The sequence below is a fragment of the Chlorocebus sabaeus genome, unplaced genomic scaffold, assembly GCF_047675955.1.
Source record: "Chlorocebus sabaeus isolate Y175 unplaced genomic scaffold, mChlSab1.0.hap1 unalloc_scaffold_337, whole genome shotgun sequence".
Classification (NCBI taxonomy): Eukaryota; Metazoa; Chordata; class Mammalia; order Primates; family Cercopithecidae; genus Chlorocebus; species Chlorocebus sabaeus.
The window spans coordinates 68,723-92,617 of NW_027327634.1; the positions used below are offsets into that span (position 1 = coordinate 68,723).

Sequence of the window (23,895 nt, forward strand, 5' to 3'; positions counted from 1 at the left end):
GCTGCAAGCTCTCACAGCTTGGGTCTCGGGGAGCCTCTCCAGGCGGCGAGAGCACGTCTGCAGCAATGAATGCTGAGCACAGGGCACTGATGTGAGCAGCCCTCACAGCGGCCACTAGAAACGCCTTCCGGAATCAACAGGGTCCCTCTGAAGATGATAATTCCGTGACTGGCCTAGTGCTCATTCATGGCTCTATTGCTCCTTATTTTCATGACGATGTTCTCTCGGCGCTCTCAGAGGAAAAGAGCGACCTGTGGCCTTTCAATGGAATCTCCTATGACGGCCTGATGAACCGTGTCTGATCAGAGAATTTTGTAAACTCTCATCGACACACAGATTTCTTAAGGAACAGATTGTCTTAGAAAAGGGTAACATCCTATATCAGATCATCTTGGGAGGATTACAAGAGGGAGGTAATTCTCTAATGACTCATCCTAAGAAAATGGAGATTTTTACATCTAATCAATCTGTCACTGGGCACGGTGGCAGAATTTCACAAAGTAGGAGCCTGGGCACAGTCGCTCATGCCTGTAATCCCAGCTCTTTAGGAGGCCAAGGCGGGTAGATTGCCTGAGGTCAAGAGTTTGAGACCAGCCTGGCCAACATGGTGAAACCCCGTCTCTACTAAAAATACAAAAATTAGCCGGGCATGGTGGCAGGTGCTGTAGTCCCACCTACTTGGGAGGCTGAGGCAGGAGAATCACTTGAAGCCAGGAGGCTGAAGTTGCAGTGAGCTGAGATTGTGCCACTGCACTCCAGCCTGGGTGACAGAGCAAGCGTCCATCTCAACAACAACAACAAAAAATCATAATTTCTCTTCTGAAGCTCTTGCCAGGTTGAATGCTGGTGAGGCAGGATCTTTGGACAGATTTCTGAAATACGGTCATGAGTCACATAACAGGGGGATATGTTCTGAGAAATGCATTGCTAGGTGACTTGAGCCTTGTGCAAACATCCTACAGTGAACTCTCACAAACCCAGGAGGCAGGGCCTGCCACATATCTGTTGTTCCTGACTACAAACCTAAATGTCTGAGACTGTTGAATACTGCAGGCAATTGTGTATCTAAACATGTCTAGATGTAGAAAAGCACAGTTAAAAATATATATATATATGTATATAACATATGTTTTTTAATATATATAATCTTTCTATAAAAGATAAATAACAGTGCACCTGTTTGGGGCAGCTCCAATATCATCTTATGGGACCCACCGCTGACAGAAACATCATGATGAAGTGAATGACTCCACAAGTATTTAATATGACATAGTGAAGAAATTCGTGATTCACATGTCACATAATTAGTGACAACGCCAAGGCCCTTTTTACTTGATCTACTTGGCCCAGAAACAAGTAACATCCTAACCTTTTAAAAGACAATGGTGCCGGGTACAGTGGCTCACGCCTGTAATCCCAGCACTTTGGAAGGCCAAGATGGGCAGATCACGAGGTCAGGAGTTCGAGACCAGCCTGACCAACAAGGTGAAACCCCATCTCTATTAAAAATACAAAAATTATCTGGGCATGGTGGCACGTGCCTGTAATCCCAACTACTCGGGAGTCTGAGGCAGGAGGATTGTTGGAACCTGGGAATCGGAGGTTGTAGCGAGCCGGGATCATGCCACTGCATTCCAACCTGGGTTGCAGAGCAATATATAACATTATATATTTATTTATATAACTAACTAAAGACAATTGTTCAAGTTGCATTTTATCTGCCAAGGCCTGTCATCCTGCATGGAGTTTAGTAACTGAACACTGCAGGGTCCAGGCCTGGATTCTGCTGTGCCATCCAAGCAGGGGCAGACCCCGGGCTCGGTGACACTCTTCCCTAAAAGAGCCACAGATGCCAAAAAACCACGGCCGTGTGTGTGTCAGTTTAGAGGCAGACGCAGCATCAGAGGCCTCAAGATTTAAAAGAAGCTGCAGCAAGCTTCAGAGCCAGTTGCAGACGTGGGTGGTGATTGTTAGCGGAGGCGCTCAAATCGTTTGTGACAGAAGTGAGAAAACATTAACTACACAACAGACTACATCAAAAAAACAAGCTCGTGTTTCACACAAGAGACTAGAAGGTGTCCTCAACCAGGCACGTCCGCCTTCACCTGACACATGGGAGAGGCATCTGGGCAATGCGAAGGGCATCAAGCATGGCGTGTTCTGTAGTACCTGTCTCCATGCCCCCTCGAAAAGCAAACCACCCTAGATACGATGTTTCACTCCACAGCACCGAGTGGATCCAAAGGGGACGGTCCCCCTAGGCCAGCCCCCGTCACATACCTGCAGATCCCTGCTGTCGAAGGGCTCTTCGAAAATGTATGCGGCATCGGCTCCGGCCGTGAGCCCCCCATGTTGGCCAGGTAGCCACGGTAGCCGCCCATGGACTTGATGAACACGCGCCGCTTGGTTCCGCTGGCAGACTGCTTGATGTGGTCGCAGGTCTGGTCACAGAGATCAGTCACTCCAGCCCAGGGCCAGGGTGCACCCACCATCCCAGAGCTCCCCGACGAGTAAGTGCAGCAAGGGCCCCCACCGCGCCTGAGCATGCGGTCCCAGCATCGCAGAGGTGAAGGGTGTACAGCAGCCGGGATGTGCCCTTGGAGTGGGTGTGAACATGCCCCCAACCCCCCCACCCCACCGTGGCAGCCACCTGGAGATGACCTCAATGACCTGTGGTGGGGGCCTGGCCATCTGCCGCTCCCTTCTCCCAGGACCCATAAGAGGAGACTGAAAAGACGACCCCACAAGCCAGCTCACTCCACGCTGCTCTCTGTCCCTGCTGAAGCAGCTTTCACCAGACACGGACACCGTTAGGTGTGAGCTGAGAAGTTAGGGGGCTCTCACCTACCAGCTTAGTCCATGGGAACAGCTGTGATCTTCTATTTTCTTCCATTAAAGCTCCCTGTGATTTTAGATCTGTGGCCATCTTCCGTTCATCAGGTGAATGTTACGTTTATAGAAACTCTACTCAAAGGCAGACGGTGGTTCTTAGACCCAGGTGCCTGGGGAGTCTTTCGGATGCATAGGCATCAGGTCCCCAAGTGAAATGTCTGCCATCCGCCCTCCACGAGGACCCAAGCTCAGTGGGGAGAAAAGCAGCAGAGAAATGCATCGGCCACCTTCCCACCCACACACGAGTCCGGGCTGCAGCGCCCTCTCCTGGGACTCTGCAAAACCTCTGCCTGGGCCTCAGCTCCCATCCCGGCACCCTCCAATCTGTTCACACAGACTGGAGACCCATCTATAAAAAACATAAATCTGATCCAGTCATTCAAAACCCTTTGGCTCACTTCAAGTACACGTCAAGACTTTCTCGGGAATCCCTGGCCCCGCCTGCTTCTGATACCAGGTCCCGCTCTAGATCCAGCAACCTCAGGTCCTCCTGGGGCCTCTGGATATGCTGGCTGCTGTGTGCATTCAGGTACAGTGGTGGGCGGGAGAGCAGCCCCCAAAGGAATCCCGGTCCTAATGCCTGGAACCTGAGAACGTTCCCTCATGCGGTGATAAAGGAATCCTGAGGACTATCCAGGTGCGCCCTAAGTGCCACCACTTGCATCAGCAGATGAGGGGTGTAGAGGCCCTGGAGCAGGATGCTGCACACCTACATGGGAGGAGGCGGCACCAGGGAACAAGGCGGGCAAGGCCCGCAGCTCTGGGCACCTGAATGGGCCACGAGGGACTCTCCTGGAGCAAACACTGGCCTCAGTCCATGGCTCCTGCCTTCCAGAACTGTGTGACAGTGAGTATTATTTTCCAGCCCCAGGTGTGTGGTCAGGGTCACAGCAGCCACGGAACACACACAGGCACCTTCCTCAGCTCTGACCAGGAGGGAAATGTCATTTTCTCACGAAAATGCCACCTGGTTTCTAACGGCAAAGTTCGTCTGTCAGGGGTTCTCGGGGCACCCCATGTCCTCTCTTCATAGAAATCACCCTGGAGTCTCTCCCTGCAGTTAGCTCGTGGTTATTTGACTTGCAGTCCTCACTAGGCTACAAATTCCATGAGGGCAGGAACTGTGGGCTGGACTTCCACCACTGCACCATCAGCAGGACCCGGCCAAGCACCCACAGCAGGCGCTCAAGAAATGCTTGTCTCTGAATGACATAAGCACAGTATTCTCCAGCCAGCCAGCCATCCTGGTCAAGGGCTGATCCTGGAGGATTCCCTAACCGGCCTCCATGGGACTCAGCCAAGAGTAAAAGCATGAAGTGGGGGTGTGGACTTGAGACTGGGGGCCACATGAGAGTCTGTGCACCAAAGTTTAACACCCACTGGGAAATTTTCACTTGAGATCTTCGGATGAAATTTTAAAACACACTTTGTTGAATAAACACAGGCTTCATTAAACCATTCCAACCTATACTTCGTTTCTTTGGCAGATTCTTTTCCTCCCAAAATAATTGGTTGATGTGTTCAAAAGTGAACACGGGCTCTAGTTAGCGGGCCACTTTGCATTGTGTAGAAGCCGAGATGGGGAGAGAAACAGGCAATGGGAAGAATTCCCATCTTTGTGCTTAGGAAGGACAGAGGACAGAAGCCCGTCAAGGGTCCAAAGAGCCCACAACTGCCTTCTTGAAGGGCCAGTGCAGAATTCTGAGGGTGTCACTGTTCCACCTGTACTGGGTTCTCTCTCTAATTGCGATCTAAGACTTAGGATGTCGTAAGGCTTTAAGACTTGCCCTTTGTCTTAGAGAATCCCGGGCATGGGAAGGAAAATGTGGGTGGGGCATCAGGACCCCCAGAGCCACAAAGCCTTATGGGTTATTTTTCCAACTGAATCTCCCCCGCAGCCCACCCTGAGGTGGGGAATTACTGTCACTCATTCAAAGAATGACATCAACCACTTAATGACAAAAGAATTCTGCAGGTAAGCAGCTCTCCCAAGAGGCTGATTTGTGCCCGAGCGTGTCTGAGTTCTAGTCCCACCAGGCTGCTGCTGTGGGTGCGTGGAACAGCGCAGCGCTGACACCTGAGCCACGCCCCCGATCGTGTGCTCCTCTGAGTGTAAACACAGTGACAGCTGGGACGGAAGAGTCCGCCTTTACTGGAGCTCAGATACAGCTTTCCTGAACTCTCTCATTACCTAGATGGCGTCTTAAACCTGAATTAGCTTCTAAAAATAGCAAGTCCCTCCGGCGGTGCCTCAGGCAATTAGTCAAAGTAGTACTGACAAGAAGAAGGCTGATCCCAAGCATGGCCCTGCCTGCCTGCAGTGTTTCAAGCCTGGACATCTAGAAACTGCTAAAGGAGAGCAAAGCCAGCGATGGCCGGACCCTAACGACATTCAGTGAACAGGAGTCAAGCGCGGGGCCCAAGGAAGTCCATGGAACGAGCCGTTGCCAACCTCTGCAAAGCCAGTAGAGCACCAGGGAACACGACAGGGAGAAGCCCAGGAGAGAGATGGCCCTCAGCTCGAGTGGGAGGCACAGGAGGCTGCAGCTGACCTCACGGCCCCTCCGCTCCCTTCCCTGCACTGGAACTCAGTTCTGAAGGAAGAACCCGGAACAGAACTGCTGTTTTCCGAGGTTCTGTGCCAAGCTGAACTAAGGAGTCTCCAACAGGGCTGGGAGTTTTCATGCAAACTCTGGAGCTGGTTTGGACGTGAACATCTAAGGTAAAGGCCAGCGGCTGCTCTCCAGGAGGCACCAGGCGGCCAAGTCACTGATGTAACCCCATGTGCCAAGGGGGCCACTGTCCCATTTGCAGATGAGGACCCTCTCTGGGTCAGCTTATCAGGGACCGGAGGGGGCCACCATGAGGGTGTCAGCACCACGCCCATGACTGGCAGAATCCACTCCTTCCAAAGCACATATTGGTGAAACTGCCTGCCCAGGAGGGCATGATCTCGGCTCTCTTCAGAACCTCTCGTCTCACCAGGAAGGCTGTGGTTCCAGGCAGTGGCCCCCAGTGGGCACGCCTCTGTCCCAGAGCTCGTACGTACCAGGCACTCAAACCCCTTCCTGCAGGCTCCCACAGCTGACCCTGCGGCCTCGCTACTCAACGCAGGCGGGAGAGGCAGTCTCCAGAGAAATGGTGCTCACCACTCCCCTAGTCTAGCAGGGATAGAAACACGACCCCAAGGACTGGATATATCCTCTCACTTTTAATCAATAAAGACAGGTTCTTCCTAAGGCAGAGAAGCTAAAAAATTTACCCTGTTCTGGCCAGTGTGACTGACATAAAGCCAAGCTAGAAAAGGGTGAGGGGGAAATCTGGCTCATTCTTAACACAGAAGAAACACACTGCTAAAATAAATGAAAGAAAGCAATGGGAGGAAATGATGTTTCTTGCATTTGAAACATCAACTTGCTTTGTTCAAGAGGTTTAAGACACACGTAAGCCATGCTCCACACACACGGCCGGCCGTTTCTGAAGTCAGTGTTTCTGGAACAAAACCCTTGGCCTGCCCAGTGAACATTCACACTGAGCACACTGTCGCGAGGCTGCTTGGCCAGCCAGCAGGGGGCAGGAGAGAGCCGCAGGTGCCATGTGGGGTCCCTGCAAACTGGCCTCACTCCCTCAGTCAAGGGCCTTGCCTCTTGCCAATCCAGGGGCTTCCTCCAAGGGGAAGCGGCCTCTTCAGCTGCCACCGCACTGACTTCAGAAGGCTTAGCCAATGGGACAATAGATTCAACAGAGTTCCATGTTGTTAAGGGAAACTTCTGTTACCAGGCAACCTTAGTATCATATTCAATGTAAAATAACCAACAAGATCGTTTCCAAACAAACATGCTAGTAGTGCCTTATCCTTCAATGCTGCTTAAACACGGAGAAGAATGAGGAAAAAAGAGCATGGCACTTACTTCTTAAAAAATAACACCTCTTCCAGGTTCCTTTTACCCATATCATAAAGACTTACAACTGGATTCCCTACAGGAAGGTGGAGTGGGGGTGGATCCCCACGCTGACCCAGCCTCCCCCCAGGTCAGTCACCCGCCCCTCACCGCGGGGTTCACAGCTCTCCAGACACTGTCTCCTCAACAAAGAAAGGTGGCATCTCTGAGATCTCTTCACAGGGAGCACCCAAACGGGAGCTAGAGAGACAGACACACCCACAACTGCTGTAAAATCCAGAAACGCAATACATATTTAAGGACTTCATTATTAGTTATTTAAAACTTGAAGAACAAAGTGAGCCTGCTTTTAACCTCTGCCACAATAACATCGTGTACGTCTGTCTTTTACCGTTTGTTCCTTCTCCAGCTGCTGCCGCCTGGCTGGCCGCCTGCAGAAGAGCCGCCTCCGGTACTCCTGCGAGGCCCTCGGTAAAAGCGTGAGCACCACGATCACATCTCAGGACGCTGCACACTTTAGGGTCGCCCACAGACCGCCATTGCCAATGCCTGGAAGGCACTGAACGGGCCCTCCTGCTCTTTGTAAATGTCACCTCTCGTAAGCTATGTTGTGTTGAAAATTTTTAACTGCAGTCCACACATACTTCTTTGTTTCTGTCTTGTTTTTATCCTAGAGGCATATTATTATGGAAAATTAAGTTTGCAAGTGTGAAGGGTTTTCTGAAAATCGACTTCTAATCCTGGAAGGACCAAAAAAAAAAAAACTGCCAGATGTGGTGCTCACGCCTGTAATGTCAGCAGTTTGGGAGGCCGAGGCAGGCAGATCGCTTGAGCCCAGGAGTTTGAGACCAGCCTGGAAAACATGGCAAAACCCTGTCTCTACTAAAATTACAAAAAAAAAAAAAAAAAAAAAAAAAAAAAAGGATTAGCTGGGCGTGGTGACATGTGTCTATTCCCAGCTACTCAGGAAGCTGAGATGGGAGGATCACCTGAGCCCAGGAGGTAAAGGCTGTAGTCAGCCAAGGTTTGCGTCACTGCACTCCAGTTTGGGCGACAGAGTGAGACCACTTCTCAAAAAAAAGCAAAAACTGTATAAATCAGTACAGAAGGGAACTGGCTGGGCACGGTGGTGCACGCCTGTAATCTCAGCATTTTGGGAGGTCGAGGTGGGCAGATCACAGCTGAGGTCAGGAGTTTGAGACCAACCTGGCCAATATGGCAAAACCCCATCTCTAATAAAAACACAAAAATTAGCCGGGCATGGTAGTGGGTGCCTGTAATCTTAGCTACTCAGGAGGCTGAGACAGGAGAATCACTTCAACCCTGGAAGCAGAAGTTGCAGTGGGCCGAGATTGCACCACTGCATGCCAGCCTGGGCAACAAGAGCAAGAGTCTACTTCCAAAAATAAAAATAAAATAAAAATAAAATAAAAATACAAAAAAGAGAGCTAATGCTTTTCATTTAAGGGAAGGGAGAAGAACATTCAGTATTTACACATCTCACGCACACATCTGCAGTGGTGCCCTGAAGTATTCAAAGATACACATTCCTACAAACATAGCTCAAAACCACTCACCAAGTTACATGCTAAAAGCACATGCATTGGAAGAATGCTACATTATATTTTTTAAGCATCTGTATCCAATATTTTAGCATACTGTCAATTTTCTCTTCAGGTGCTGTATGCCTAAATTATTACATCTTTAGTCATTCATTTTAGAATTTATGACTTGCTTTAGACAAAAGAAATATATTTGAACATAAGCTACTAACTTAATGACTTAGGGGAAAAATTACTAAATTAACTTAGAAGTTAAACTTTGCAAACTGAATTTGTTGGACCTCATGTAAGCTAGATCATCAGTTTTTTAAATTGTTGTGTGTTTCCCTTGAGGATGGAAGTCTCTTTTCTCTCATGCACTGTGCACACCACTGCAGCCCGCGTCTCTCGTCCACTGCACCACAGTGCGACCTGCAATTCACACTGTACCACGCCTTCCACACTTTACCTGAAAGTCACTAAGTATAACCAAGGAGGAAATGAAAAGCAGATAAATGACCTCCACCCCCAAATCTAGCATACAAATGTTAAACATTCATCCAAGTAAAACCAAAAACCCCTGTTAGCTCACGATTGTAACTGGTAGAGTTATGTGCATGGCAATTGAAAGTCTCAAGAAAAAGTTTATACAAAAAGACATCTGCAAACATCGACAGTGCAGAGAGGACTTCACTCTGCATCCAGCCTGTCCTGGAAGCCACGGCCAAATGCCAGGTTGTATAGATCCGAAAAGCAGAAAAAAAAACACAAGTGTTGAAATGTGTACAGTCTTAGCAATGTACAACTTCGATGTAGGATGTGCAGAAACCTTGAATTTCCAATCAGAAAACAGGAACATGAGCAAGTTCCCCAGCAGCGCCCACCTTCTGCCTACGCCACGTTTAACAGGAATGCTGGCCACCTCCGGGGGGAGAGGCTTCCTGGTCACATTGGCTCTGGCAGCCGCACAGCTGGCCCTGCCACAAACACCTGTCTAATACTGAAGAACCACCCGCTCCCTGGGCTTTGCTCACTCTAGCCGAGAGAGCGTATTTACAGAGTATATTATCAACTGAGTCCTCGTTCAATGCGTCAAGGTTGTTGAAGGCAGGGCAACCCCATTCCTGGCCCAATTAAGTGAACTGAGCAGAGCAAATGGCCCCAGTTGGATGGCACTCAGTCACGACAGCAGCGGCCACTATTCACAGGGCACTGGCTTCGTGCCTGGAACAGTTCCAAGCATCTTCTTTCTGTCCGAGGAATGTGCACTGCAACCCTGTGGGGCTATTTGCAACGTCCACCAGAGTTCTGAGGCAGCCAAGTCCAGGCTGTCTGTGGGCCTCCCCGTGTGGCCGTTCACATCCCCTGCAGACCAGACCTCACTGCAGGGACCGCAGGGACCGTGGGTTCCAGGGCTGCCTTGAGGCACATGCCCCCTTCGCCACCTCTTCCTGGCCCCTGACACCAACCCTTACCACTGCTGCCAACACTTTATTTTCTCATGGCTCCTGAGGGGCCTGTTCTTTCTGCCCTTCCCTGCTCTTGGCTTGGAGGACGCCCACATCAACGCCAACGCTCACCTATCCCTACTCCCGCGTCCGGCTTGGAGGGTGCCCACATCAACGCCAACACTCACGTAATCACCACCCCTTCCATGGGACTTCATGCCTAGGAGTCTCAGTATCAGAAAGTCAGATTCCTGTGCTTGTTGGAGAATTTCTTCCCATCATGGAAGTGAAGGAGATACAATTCTAGGTGCCTGCAATAACCTCATTTCCACAGCTAAGCAACTTCAGTAGTAGTACAAAACAAAAAAGTTTTTTTTTTTTTAACTTATTTTATACAAGCTAAATATAATTTAATTTTTACATCCACGTTCTCATCAGCTCCCACCTGGTGAGCAGGCGAATAGTAATTTTCAAAGAAACAAATTGTTCTATAATTTCAACACTTAGCATTATCACTATTAAGCAAGAATTATCCCAAAAATACACGATCGTGTTCTCACATTCAAAAATTGATTGTCACACAGTGAAATAGCACTTACTGCAAAGGAATGTTTCTTTTCAGGTTTCTGTTCTGGGGGAAAAAAAAAAGATTTCTGGCAAAGAGATAAACATTAATTATGTAACTATCCAAAATGCGTCCGAGAAAAATAATGTCATCCAATTAGTTCTTTAAAGTGTTACAAATGCAGCTCAGTTTTAATAGTAATTCATCCATAATTATCAAAAGAATCTTTAAAAATCTTAATACTGAAAGAATAACCATAAATGGATACAAAACACAAAGCAGAAGAGTTAACATTTGGGGTAGGTTTTGGCCCATATTTTTAACATATGCATAGTTACTTACTTAGCTGAAGTATATCCCTCTCCTCCTAGGCTCTTCAAGCCTGATTTTCAAACATAGACTGGCTTTTGGTTCATGAAGGCAGCTTTAGAAGATGTCAGGATTGGGCCGGGCGCAGTGGCTCAAGCCTGCAATCTCAGAATTTTAGGAGGCCAAGGTGGGCCGATCACTTGAGGTAAGGAGTTCGAGACCAGCCTGGCCAATATGGCAAAATCCTGCCTATATTAAACATTTTTGTAATTAACCAAGCGTGGTGGCACACACCTATAATCCCAGCTACTCAGGAGGCTGAGGCAGAGAGAACTGCTTGAACCTAGGAAGCGGAGGTTGCAGTGAGCCAAGATGGCACCACTGCACTGCAGCCTGGGCGACAAAGTGAGACTGTCTCAAACAAGATCTTAGCCCTTAGAAAAGGCTGTGAGCATCCCTGGCCCCAGCCAACCCAAGCAATCACATGGTAATGGTTATCATCTGATTTTGACACAATAAAGTTCTATTATCCTCTCTAAACACAATGGTAAACTGTTGCCATCAGCCCACAGAAACTCCCAGCACCCAGTAACACTGGACTAACAAGATTAATGGGCCACATACGCAGGGTTCAGCTGCAGAAAGTGATGGCACCAAGAATGGTGTGTGCTCAAACCAGTCCCCACCCAACCAAGCCCCTTCTCCTTTTCCCCACTGGATTCATCAAATCAAATCTCGCTGTCCTTGGCAAACATACCATTAATTTATTTGCTGCCCAGAACAAAAGCACACTTCCAGTTAACATGACACCCCCGCTATGATAGAACAGCCTTAATTCAGATATGACATGGAGGAACAGAGGGAGGAGGGGTCGAGGGCCGTTCTGGAATCCACAGCTGTTTTCTGGGGAAGGTCTCTGTCCCACCCGAGCCTGACACTCGTGCCACACTGTCCCCCGTGGTGTCTGAAAGCTCCATGAAGACAGGGTCACTCTGAGCCCTTCACACCCACAATGCCAAAGAGGAGCAGGTGTTCAGGAAAAGTCTCCTGCTAGTGCTGAAGACAAGAATAATTCCTCGTGGTGCCCGAATGTCAGGAGAAAACAAGGTACCATGTGGACGCCTTCCAGGTGAATTTTGGAATGACTCTACCGAATGCCACTCATCCTTTTTCAGAACAAAACCAATACCAGAAAACATGTGTCGCCAGCAGAGAGATGGTCCCTTTGACGGCTCACAAACACACCTACGTTACACTGAATTTGTCTCAAAAGCCACCCTCTCTGTGCTAATGTAAAAAGTCTCCTTTATTAACCAGTACCCTTTCCCATCTGGTGCTTTTTAACAAGCAAGACAGTCCTGTAACACTCAGGCAGTCTAAAACGTCAAATGGAAGCCTAGAATCCTCTTCCATGCATCTTCACTGCAAAGTATTTTGACTTGAGCCAAATCGTGCTATTCCTACACCTCGATAGACAACTCAGAGCTTCCTATCAAAGAGATGCAGCATGATTTCTGCTAGGCACAGAAACTGGTGGGGTGGGCATGGGGTTGAGGGAACATTATATAGAAAGCACACCCCGATAATCATCTGCATGAGAGCCACACTGGACAGCAAGCCCCGGTCTGCTCAGTCCCTGCACAGTCACAGGTGTGAGGCCTACACAGGGCAGACACCTGGCACTGAACCCCCAAGGTCGTGACCTCTGCCCCTTCTCTGCTGCCCATCAGTTCCAAGCTTCTGGCAACAACGCCCGCTGCCCCCACTGCCTGATCGACTCTTCGTGAAGAGCAAATGTTGCCAGGATAGCTTATGAGTACATGTGCCAGGAAAGCAGCTCCGACTGACATTGAAACCCCGTTCTCGCACCCCTGGCAGCTACCTTGCCCCCGATGTGGACATGCTTACAGGCTCTGTCTCGCAGAGAGCCGAATGCAGACTCAATGTTGAGTCAGAAATACACAAAGAGAGTGATGGTTAGGAACTGCCTGCCTGTCCCCCAAAACACAGGTTGAAATCCTCACCCTCAATGCAATGCTGTCAGGTGGTCTTTGGGAGGTGATGAGTTCCCAAGGCTGGAGCCCCATGAATGGGGTTTGTGCCTCAGAAAGGAGCCCAGCAAATCCGTCACCCTCCCACTGTGTCTGGGTCAGAGAGAAGGTGTGCATGAACCAGGAAGTGGCCCGCACCAGAACCCACCTGTGTGGCACCCTGATCCCGCCTTCCAGCCTCTAGAACTGTGAGAAATTCCTGTTGTTCATAAGCCACTCAGTCAATGGTGTTTCGTTACAGCAGCCTGAGCTGCCTGAGATGACAATGCTTCACCGTTCTACGGAGACGGCTACTCCCCTCTCCCAGAAAGAGGGGTTTAATTAAAATCCCTGTCTCTCCTCGCCGCCACCACAGATCTCATTCCCCCACCCAGTAAGCCAGCAGTCGCTAGGATTAAAGGAAAAGGAGGATCGTTTTAGACCAGCCCCTCCATGTCGGTCTGAAGCCTTTGACTTTGCCCACTTGCACGCTGGCTGTGTCACCAGGTTCCCCATGCCAGCTCTGCAACTGCACCGGGTCCCAGGCTCTGCAGACTTCTCCAGTTGCCCATCCAGCACACCCATTTCCCTTTCTCCTTTCCAGATTGTCCTTCAATATCCAACCACCCTCTCTGCAACCCAAGGCCTTTTGATCCAGCCGTGCACTGGAGTCCTTGGCTCAGGTAACCCAGGACCAAGCCGTTGGCACCTACGATCTACTGGTTGTGGGGTCTGCACAGCCACTAGCTGCCCCAGCCACACCAGGGCCTGGGAGGGGAGGCAGAGGAAGCTCTGAAGTTGCCAATAGTCACGCGGGGACAGGGGTCCTTGGGATGAGGAGGATGTCATGGAAAGAAATTCAGAGAAAGAGCCCGAGGGCTGGACGGGTCATACCCGAAGCCTGCACTGCTGAGTTTTCCAGGTTTCTGAACTCAATCGCTGACCCACATAGCACATGTTTCCTGAGTGCTGACCCTGTGTGGTATTGGATACGGCAATAAAGCAGGACCCCCACCTCCCCCCGTCCCCCACATACATGGGGCCTCCGTCCTGGCAGGAAGTCAGGCCTGGGCACCCAGCTGGCACAGCGAGCCTGGGAATGGGGCCATTTCAGATGGACAATGGGTGCAGCCTTGCCACAGCCCAGCAGTCACCTGCACTGCCACAGCCAGGCTGAGTCTGGATCAACCGCACAGAAACCTGACCCTCTCAAGGGCACGCCTGCGCTCATTAGGGAGAGACACTGTGTCCTGCTTATCTCCAACACTATCTCTGCATGTCTAGTTACAAACGGATCACACAGTCTCGGAAGCACATATCCCAGGCCTCCCCCTGCTCCTCTCCTTGGTGCCATTGACGGGAAGGGGCCGGCATGGCCGTGAGGTCGCATACCCACAGCCACCCTGCCGCTGAGAGGTGGGCCTTTGATGGTTACTTCTGCCAAAGAACCCGCTCCATCTTGGAGCACGTCATGGCGGGCGGGAAGCTCCGTCCGGAGAAACAGCGATGCTTCTCCCCAGGGCCAACGGAGGGCACCCCCCACCCTGCATTCAGCAGCTTACTTACATTCTGGAAAACATCTGAATGAATGGGGAACACTAAAATGAAAAGAAAATTTAGAAGGCTGTGTGAAGTCTCAGCGAGTCCAAAGGTTTCTGAACAAAGACTGCTGGGGTCGACGAGCTTACAGGGAAAGTTTCCACACGGGCCTTCAACAGGCAACACTCAGCAGAGAGCGCCACGCTCTGGGCAGAACCTCAGACACCACAAAGTCACATCAGAGCCAACAGCAACTGAAATACAGCTCTCTCCTAAGATGTGCGTGTTACCTGCAGAAAGTTACTAGACACTAAGACGAGGGAAGAAAAGGATAAAGTTAGAAACAAATGTAAAGTAATTTCTGCATACAAAAAAATTCTATATCCACTGGCTTCCTTTCTGGGAGTAACAACTTTTATATAAGATGCACATCCCAGTTGGAAGGAGTCTGGGTTTTCCGTGGGCAGAGACAAGGGCTCTCCAGGAAATGTGAGCCCTTTCTCACTGGCTGAGCCGCGTGCCCTGAGGCCATCCTGGCCTGCCTGAGCACCTCCCTGCTCTGCCTCCAGCCAGCTCCTTCCGGCACTCACCCCGCTGCTCCCAGAGCCTGCGCTTGCGCAGGATCTCCTCTTCTGCTGCTGTCAATCTGCTGCTGCCAAACTTTCAACTTTAGGGCAAATAAGTTGGAAACTAAAAAGTTATAAGACCCCTTAGCTTTTTAAAAATTTGTCTTCTCAGAAAACAAAGATGTTGCCCCCATCTGCATGTTCATATGTGTTTTTATATATTTTTTAATCAATACTTACAAAAGCATGCACTGTTGGCTACATTCAGTTCAATTACATTTGATGTAAGAAGTTTTAAATTCAGTGAATTCAGGCACTCAAAATTTAAGCCCTCTGACATCTATTAATCAAATGGAAATATGACAGGTAGATATTACAAAAATCAAGAAGTGTTTAATATAAATCCTGGACTTTTAGATGTTTTCACAAATGTAATGTATGTATCAGTACACAAACTGAGCATTTTCACAAATCTTTGAGCTCAAATTCCATTCTTAACTTTTACAGGTAAATCAATATCCATATGTGATTTTAAGCAGCTCAAGCATCAGCTCTTAAAAACAACCAGAAACGCTGTGGGCCAATTCCACTGAGTAGCAAATAAGGGAACTGCACCCAACAACCCAGGTACCTCCCCCTGAGGCATCTGGAGCATGAGGATTAGGAGCAGCCTTTGGTTTCTGAGGTGCCCAAGAGTGGGGACTCCTGACTCCCCAAGTCTATGAAGGCCACAGTGATAAGGAAAACTGATGTAAGAAAAAAAAAAAACATCCCTGCCGGCTCCCTGCCACAGGCTTACAGATCTCACTTCCTCTCTGCCCCCCAAAGCCTGACTCCTAGAGAAGCTGGTCAATATACAGGATCCTGGCTATCCTGGCAGTGCTCAAGCTGATGCTGTAATTAACTTTGTAGTGAGTTACTTAATGCAAAGGTTTAACTTCTGAATAATTTAGATATGTGTATTCTAACAGGGAAATCCTGAGAGTAGAACATAGGCCACACCTTCACACAGATGCTATCTGGCTAGCACTTTGCCTTTTCAAGAGATGTTTTTAAAAGCAGTTTTCAATTCATAGCAAAATCAGGAGGAAAGTACAGAGTCCTCACATATCTCCTTCCCCAGCACAGGCAAAGCTTCCATCATTCTCCTGCCCCTACCGGACCAGCACGTCTGTACGACCGACAGACCCGCATCAACACAGCACCACCACCGAGTCCACAGCTCACACGAGAGCTTGGCCTGCTGCTGCTCACTCTGTGGGTTTCAGAGATGTGGAACGGCATGGATCCCCTACGAAAGCCCCACCCGGAGTGGCTTCCCCACCCTACACATCCCCCTATGCTCCTCCCATTCATCCCTCCCTTCCCCAACCCCTGGCAGCTGCTGACCATTTTACTGTCTCCACAGCTTTGCCTTTTCCACACTGTCCTGTGGTTGGACTCAGAGAGCAGGCAGCCTTTCCAGATTGGAGGCTCACTTAGCAACATGCGTTCAAGATCCGTGTCTTTTCATGGCTTAGTGGTCCAGTTCTTTTTAGTGCTGAATAATATCCCAGTTTTGACATAACACAGTTTATCCATTCACCTACTGGAGCGCATCTTGGTTCCTTTCTAGTTTTGGCAATTATAAATAAAGCTGTTGTCAACATCTGTGTGCACATTTCTGCACGGAAGTAAACTTTCAGCTCCTCTGAGTAAACGTGCAGGACCGTGATTGCTTCTGCAGTCAGAGTGCTTAATTCCACAGAAAACTGCCACGCTGCCTCCCGCCGCAGCTGCCCCACTTTCCCCAGCGATGAGTGAGGGTCCTGATGCCCACACACCCACCAGCACGAGATGGTGTCTGAGTTCCAGTATTGACCAGGCTGCTGGGTGCGCAGTGGCGCCTCGCCCTACGACATAAGACGCGGGCCATCTTTCCACGTGTAGATTTGCCATCGGTGTATCTTCTTTGTTGGGGTATATCTGTCCAGGTCTTTGGTCAATTTTTAATCAGGTTGTTCATTTTCTTGTTGCATTTTGAGAGTTCCTTGCGCGGTTTGGATAACAGCCTTTATCAGATGAGTCTTTTACAGATACGTTCTCCCCATCTGTGGCCTGCCCTCTCATGCTCCTGAGACAGTTTTATTTTAAAAAACACTTTAGACAGAAGATGGACCTCCCAGCCCAACACGGTTCTCATTTTGGCCGTGGTCACCACCCTCCCAGCCCTGGTTCCCACCTTTCCACGATCTGCTCGTCCTATGGGGGTCGCTCCATACGAAGTCCCTAACACATCTCCAATGATGGCAACATAAAAGCAGGCAGTTTGCAGGTAGGAAGGAACTGATGGAGGCTGGAGCAGCGTGTGAAGGCCAGCGGCTTCATCCCTCAGGGACAGGCAGGCCTCTCAGATGTCCCTCTGGGTCACCTCCCAAATGAAGTACCCGCCTTGGCCATGGTCAGGAAGCAGGACCTGGCCCAGATCTCAGCATATTTGACCTGGCACGGCATTTACAGGTAAGCCTCCATAACCGGAAACTCTACTCTGGGGAGAACACATTTTCATTATCAAGGCTTATTAATTAGAAACCAAAGAGCAGTGCCTGGAGTGAGGATGCAGGGACTCTGTGTGACCCACACGCTCGTTTCCACCTGGCACAAAGGACCCTGGAGTGAGGATGCAGTGCCTGCTCTGAGTCACCAGCATACCCGTCGTTTCTACGTAAAGAACCCTGTGAGTCTGTCCCAGCACTTTTTAGCCTAGACTTAAAAATTCACAGCCCAGGAAACTCTAACCATTTTAGGAACCTGAGGGGTGGGCCAAGGGGATCTCACCGAGTTTGGTGCTCACTGTGGGGTCGCAAAAGGGTGGCTAGGGCTTCCCGCAAGCACTCCCGGGAGGCCGTGCACTGGCCTGAGGCTGGTTCCACCTCCTGTCCTCGGTTCTCATGCCCAGCAGTGACAGAAGCCCTCCTTCCGGAGCAGTCCCTGGCTCCAGGTCCTAACGTCCCTGTCCAGGCCCCTGGTGGGGCAGCTTCTACCCCAGGGAGGCTGGGACTGGAGACAGCCTGGAGCTCTAGGCAATCCTGGCAACCACCTGCTTCCCGAAGTGGCTGCAGACAAACTTCAGCTTCCAAAACCTGGCACAGGCTGTGTAAGGCCTGGAACGCGGTAGGCACACTTCGCAGGGTCCCTGCTCAGATGCAAAAGCAAGGCTAAGAGCAGGAAAATTATTTAATTACCCTCAGGGTCATCAAATAAAGTCATAGTCACTTAGACCTATATGTGACTAGAAGTATACACATTATAGAAGGGTATATAAATGTAAATACATATATGCTTATTTTCCTTTTACATACCTTACATATATATGTATACGTGCATGTGTATAAAACACTGATGATAAACCGTAGTTAATATTTCAAATCTCAGTCACAAAGATCTCAGAAACAAATTACTATCCTTAAATCCTAAACAAAGACGTAACATTTTACATTCTTGCGAACAAAACGTTCTCTATTGGCATTTTACTTTAAAAACTAAGAATGCATTGCACTCTCTCAATTTCTATTTTAAATAATCACTTTCACTGAGAGATTCTGTAACTTGCTACACCCACCCCTTGATTTCTAACAATAGCTCATTAGTTTAAGAAAAACTGCTCTACGGGACTTTCACTATTTTAAAGCATAATGGTGTCTATCACTCTATACCCAAGAATATAAAGATGCCCTTGCAGATGTTTCCAAAGCAATTCAGATGAGATGGTCTAGACACACAGTTTAGGACAACAATATTTTCAAAAAACACAAATCACATTTTCAAGGGCAGAAGATCAAGACCAAATCCAGGATGTTCTGAAGGGGTCACCTTATATTTAAATTATTTCCTGTATTTGTAACTTGGGTGGAACATGACATCCTTAAAGGTAACCAAATAATGCATCACAGCACTTAAAACCCGCAGCATAACATCTCTTTTCTTTTAAATACACTTAATTTTGTCACATTTTCATTTTCTAATTTCAAAATTTCTAAAGCTCCTAAAGCCTCAAATCGAGATAGAATTTGACTTTGCCAATTCCCAAAGTCACAAGCAGGTTCTATGTCCACAGCTATTTGGAATGTGGTTTCTGATGGAAGCTTCTATGAACACACATGAAATCCCTCTGGACTGCAAAGGCTGACTCAACATGTCTCAGAATGAAAATATATACAGTTGTGATGGACAACAGAACAGATACTAATTACTAAGCCAACAGGAAAGTCTACAGCACTTCTCATACAGAACGAATGCAAAGTGTTTGAGGAAAAGTCTTTCCAACTGAAAATATCAGAGCTGATTGGAACAAAGATGATTCTGAAGATGGTCCTGGCTGCTTTACGAGACTTCAGAATTTTCCTCATCTCCAAGTGAAAATGAACCTCCTGTTTTTACCCACTGAGGACAGGGAGAGGACAGGGTAGGATAACAGACTTTCAAACACTTCATAGGGGGAGAAAGGAAGACGGGTCAGCCCGGTACACCCATCAGCACACCCACACCAACTGTGCAGATGACTAAGCTAACTCTGTGATGGCCAGGCATGTCAATGAGACAGCCGGGCACGGGTGACTTGCCAAGAGACAAGATGGCCAAGTTTGGGTGGAATCCCTGGAGGGTGGTCACTCCAGGGCCTCTCAGGTCTGTGCCCAGGAATCTGCATTTCGAAGTAGCCCAGATAAGCTGCTGCCCAGAGGCCCTCAGCAGTCATGGCTCATGCAGGCAGTGGAACCCTGCACGCCTCCTCCTTCTGCAACGCCTGGCGAGCGTGGATTTTCCTTAATTGATGACACCACACTCCTCTACGCCTACTCTCACCATTGGTCCCAAGTTTACTGAACTTACAAACATAACAAGAGAAGCGAAGTACAAACGAAAGCATCCACCTGAAACAGAACTGACCAGGGCTCGCGTCAGCGGACACAGCAAACAGTGCATATCTGTGTACGGCTCACCACTCACAAAGCCCACGGCAGCGCAGTTTCCACTCAGAACATCCGGGTGGCTGTGGGCAGGGAGAAGATGCTGCACAGCTGTTTCTATGCTAAATACTTAAAGGTGTGAATTTTACTACATGTAGAAAAATGTGGGTTTAACATACAAATGTGTGCCTTCATGTTAATTACATGAAAACACGAAATCCAGGTGTTTCGGTTCATACCACTGTCGAGAATTTTTTGTTTGTTTTCATACAACTGCCCAACTGGGGCCCAGAACCAACACCTACCAGCTGTGTCACTGCATCTGTTTTACTGTCACACGCCAGCCCTACACCCCCCACACAAAAACGTCATGGCACTTAATAAAAAATTAATTTTACAACATAATTAACAGACAACTTGTGGTCCTCTTCAAAGAGATTGCAGCACATGAAGGGTTTCAAATACAAGTCTGTTCTGGGTCTCCTGATCTCAGGACCCGTCCACACTGGTGGCTTTAACGGTGCTTCGTGGAAACTTCCGGAAGGCGTGTGTGTTATGTCTAAGAGCAAACTGCCGTTCACACCTCAGCACGGTTTGCCTCTTCTTTCCTCCATCCCACAGGCACCGTTTTCTCCCAGGGAGCTGGTGCTGTGCCCTGAGGGTCTGTCCCAAAAGTCTCTGGTGCCATTGTGGAGAACCAGCCTCCGTCTGTCCAGGTGTGTTGTACAGAAAGCAACTCATCCAAATCTGTTTTAAAAACACACTCGCATTTCCTGCGAGTGTCATATGAGGGAGAGCTCGGAATGTTTCAGGTTTCAGAGCATTTTGGAGTAGGGACGCTCAGCCTGAATTTGAACGTCTTTTCAAGGAGGCCACACACTGAAGCCCCCGATGTCCGCCCCACACAATCCCAGCACACCCTCTGAAGTCCCCAGCAACAAGATTTTCTTTCTTCAAAAATAAAAAAATAAATAAAAAAATAAAAACCCCAAGTCACATAAACTCACACGCAACCACTGAAGGGGGTTGTGGACACCTGCACAGACTGGATGAAATTGAACTGCCACATCTTTCCCAGTGGTTTCCTGACTCCTGGGAATAACTCAGCGTTCACACCCTCACTTCTGGATAAGGGAGAAGATGCAAAGAAATCTGTTAAAACAAAGACATGGAAACAAGTTTAAGAAGGGTTTGAAAGGTTCCTCCTGTCCCCCTGGAGGGGAGAGGAGGACGCCTGGAAGGCTTACGGGGGACAGGAGCACAGCCTCCTCGGTGTGCCATGGACGTCGCCTCGCTGAGGGGAGAGGACGATGCCTGGAAGGCTCACGGGGGTGGGAGCACAGCCTCCTCAGTGCTTTCTACACTCAGCAGCTTCAGAGATTCCCGTAGAAGCAGAACGCGTGAGAACCGAGACCGGAACACACCCCAAAGAAAGGGGATGAGGGGTCAACAAAAGCATTCGCTCATTACCAAGGAGCACGGGCATGACGCCGCTTCAAAGAACGTGTGAAAAAGTCACTCACGGGTGTTTCAGAAAATAAGGGTAGCGTGAGATTGCTCGATCAGTTCAAACAGGCTGCCATCCCCCAGGCCATGAAGCCCCTGAGATGAGCCTCTCTCAGTGAACAGAAGTCACTCGCACCTCTGCCAGAGAAAGTCCTACAAGCCGACACGTGACCTCACGAAACCTGGCCTACAGCCCGTCGACCACAGTGAGTCTGACACGGTACATCCCTCCAGATGGTTAAGGACCCCAGCCTTCTCGACACCAGGGATGGGTATCGCGGAAGACAATTTTTCTGAGGGGTGGTTTTGAAATGCAACTGTTCCACCTCAGGTCAGGCATTGGATCCTCATAAGGAGCACCTCCGAGATCCCTTCACATGCCGTTTACAATAGGGTCCCAGCGCCTAGGAGAATCTAAATGCTGCCGCTGATCCAAGAGGAGGCAGAGCTCAGGCGGTCATGCTCACTTCGCCCGCCACTCACCTCCGGCTATGACCCCGCGGTCCCTAACAGACCATGGACCAGCACCAGTCTGCAGTCCAGGACTAAGCCCTACTGGCCAGCACACACACACCAGCCCAGGTGGAGACACTACTCGTGACCCTGGCTGGGCAGGAAGGAAGCCTGAGGGCCATTTCCTGACCAGGATGCCACACCCCCGACCCAAATACAGAGGTTCCCCATAAAAACCCACTGTACACTCACCAGAAAACAGAGCCACACCTGGGCAACACAACGAGACCCCCCATCCCTGCAACAAAGAAAAGAAAATTAGCCAGGCATGCTGGTGCGTGCCCCAGGTCCCAGCTGCTCGGGTGACTGAGGGGGGAGGATCGCCTGAGCCAGGGATCACGCCACCGCATGCCAGCCTGGGTGACAGAGCAAGACCCTGTCTCGGAAAATATAAATAAACTAAAAACCAACAGAAACTGGGTGCATGTAGGGTGGAAGAAACGCCGCAGGAGACTAGCGAACGGCACCACAGGGTTTCTATCAGGAAGAACAGCACGTCTCCCAACCAAGTGCTCCCGCCCTCATGAGACCCTGTGCTTGGGAAGCACCAGCGAGGCCACGTGGCTGGCCTCTTCCTGCTTTAAATCAAGTGGAGCCAGACGCTGTGATGACACACAGGGACTATGACAAACCCTGGAGGTTCTAACTGAGAAAACAATGACATGTGTGAGTTCCTATGACAACGTCTCAAAACAATGGAAGGAGGGTACCGTTTGCAGATAAGACAACTTCTGAAGTCTATTCAAGTGTTACCTCTTGGGAAAATAGGGAAGACTCATTTTCTCCATAGACAGCGCACACACAGCACTTTGCCACACATAATACAAGGCGGTTTATGGCAGTGGCCGCATATTTTCACGTGTATCACCTTTTGGGCATCTTCTAGGTTTGCTAGAGCCGGCGGCTACTTTTATTCCCCACAAAACACACAGAAATGCATGAGCATTATCTCCTCTCATGGAGCATCTACACTAACAGGAAGAAGAATGTCGTGCTCCAAGTGTACCTGCAAACACGGTTTTCTTCTGAAAACCCAAGTGCATGCAAAGCAAACACGGCATATCACTAAAGCGCACAGGAGAGCAGAGCACCTCTTAGTAGAAAGCATGTAAAGGATAGCTAGTTGGGAGCATTATTTTAAAACGTTTCTATGGAATGAGTTATCCCAGGGAGCCCGTTTGGTACCTGCATTCAAAGGCAAGTCATTATTCGACATCCAACCTTTAACAGAAGGTTCACAGTAAGATCCCCGGAAACGGCATTCCCCTGGTGACTTTTCAATGCTCAGATTGCAGTATCGATACAGCTTGGTAAGCAGTCAGGAGAGGGGCGGCTCAGAGGCTGAAAGCACACAGGTCAGGGCCCTCCTGGGTCCGACAGCCTCACCTGGGCCTCGCTTTCTGCACTGCCCAGGGCTGCTCATGAGATTGTGCCGAAACGGATGTGTGCACGCCAAACAGCTCTCAGCAGGGGCTCAACAGCCAGAAGCCGTTCCACCACACCGTCATCCCCCTTCTAACCAGAGAACACCCGATACAGAAACAGGAGAAACAGGTATTAAATGAGTTGGCAAAGCCAAAATCCACCCGGATCTACCACTCCAAAACAAACATACACCACACTGCCCAATATTGATGGGAGCCAAAAACATGGAAGTCCTGAGAGCCCACACGGACCACAGCCAGACACCACTTCTGCAAGAACCAAGCACGCGCCTAGAGATCGCCCGTGATGACCCAGGAGAGCAGCTTGGAGCAGAGACAAACGTGAAGGAGAGGCACAGGGGCCAGGGTGCTGGGTGTGCCCGTCTGTGTGACCTCACTGAGATTGCTGACCTCTGGCCCTTGGTGTCCGTCCTGTGGAGGAGGTAGCCCCCAAATCCCTGCCTCCCTTCAGCGCTCACTGAGGCTGCCCTGAAGCCTCCCCAGGGCTGAGACCGCTTCGAAATCCTGTCAACTGCACACCCACATAAACAAAGTGTCAAGTACGCAGACAGGAAAAGAAAAGTATGCGAATCCTCCCGTATCCAACAGGCATTGAAAAAGGAACAGGAAAATTGTGGTAGTCTTGAAACCACCACCAGCTATCACGTCCTGTTGAGATGTTTTAGCCAATCAGGAACATCTCTTTACCAAGCA

General features: G+C 49.4%; 1 protein-coding gene across 2 annotated transcripts in view; it reads right to left on the reverse strand.

Annotated features, from left to right (window-relative positions):
* Positions 1-23,895, reverse strand: part of LOC140711227 (ATP-dependent 6-phosphofructokinase, platelet type-like) — a 159,993-nt gene that overhangs the window by 4,144 nt on the left and 131,954 nt on the right. The window contains exons 1-2 of one of the 2 annotated variants that reach the window (XR_012092380.1): positions 2,849-7,168; positions 2,281-2,441 (exon numbers count right to left, since the gene is read on the reverse strand). Coding sequence is in view for 1 of the 2 variants with exons in the window: in XM_073014154.1 (XP_072870255.1) it covers positions 2,281-2,441 (161 nt within the window). In the remaining variant the exon portion in view is untranslated. Of the gene's footprint in view, positions 1-2,280; positions 2,442-2,848; positions 7,169-23,895 lie in introns of those variants that run through there. The other variant, XM_073014154.1, reaches the window with a different exon arrangement.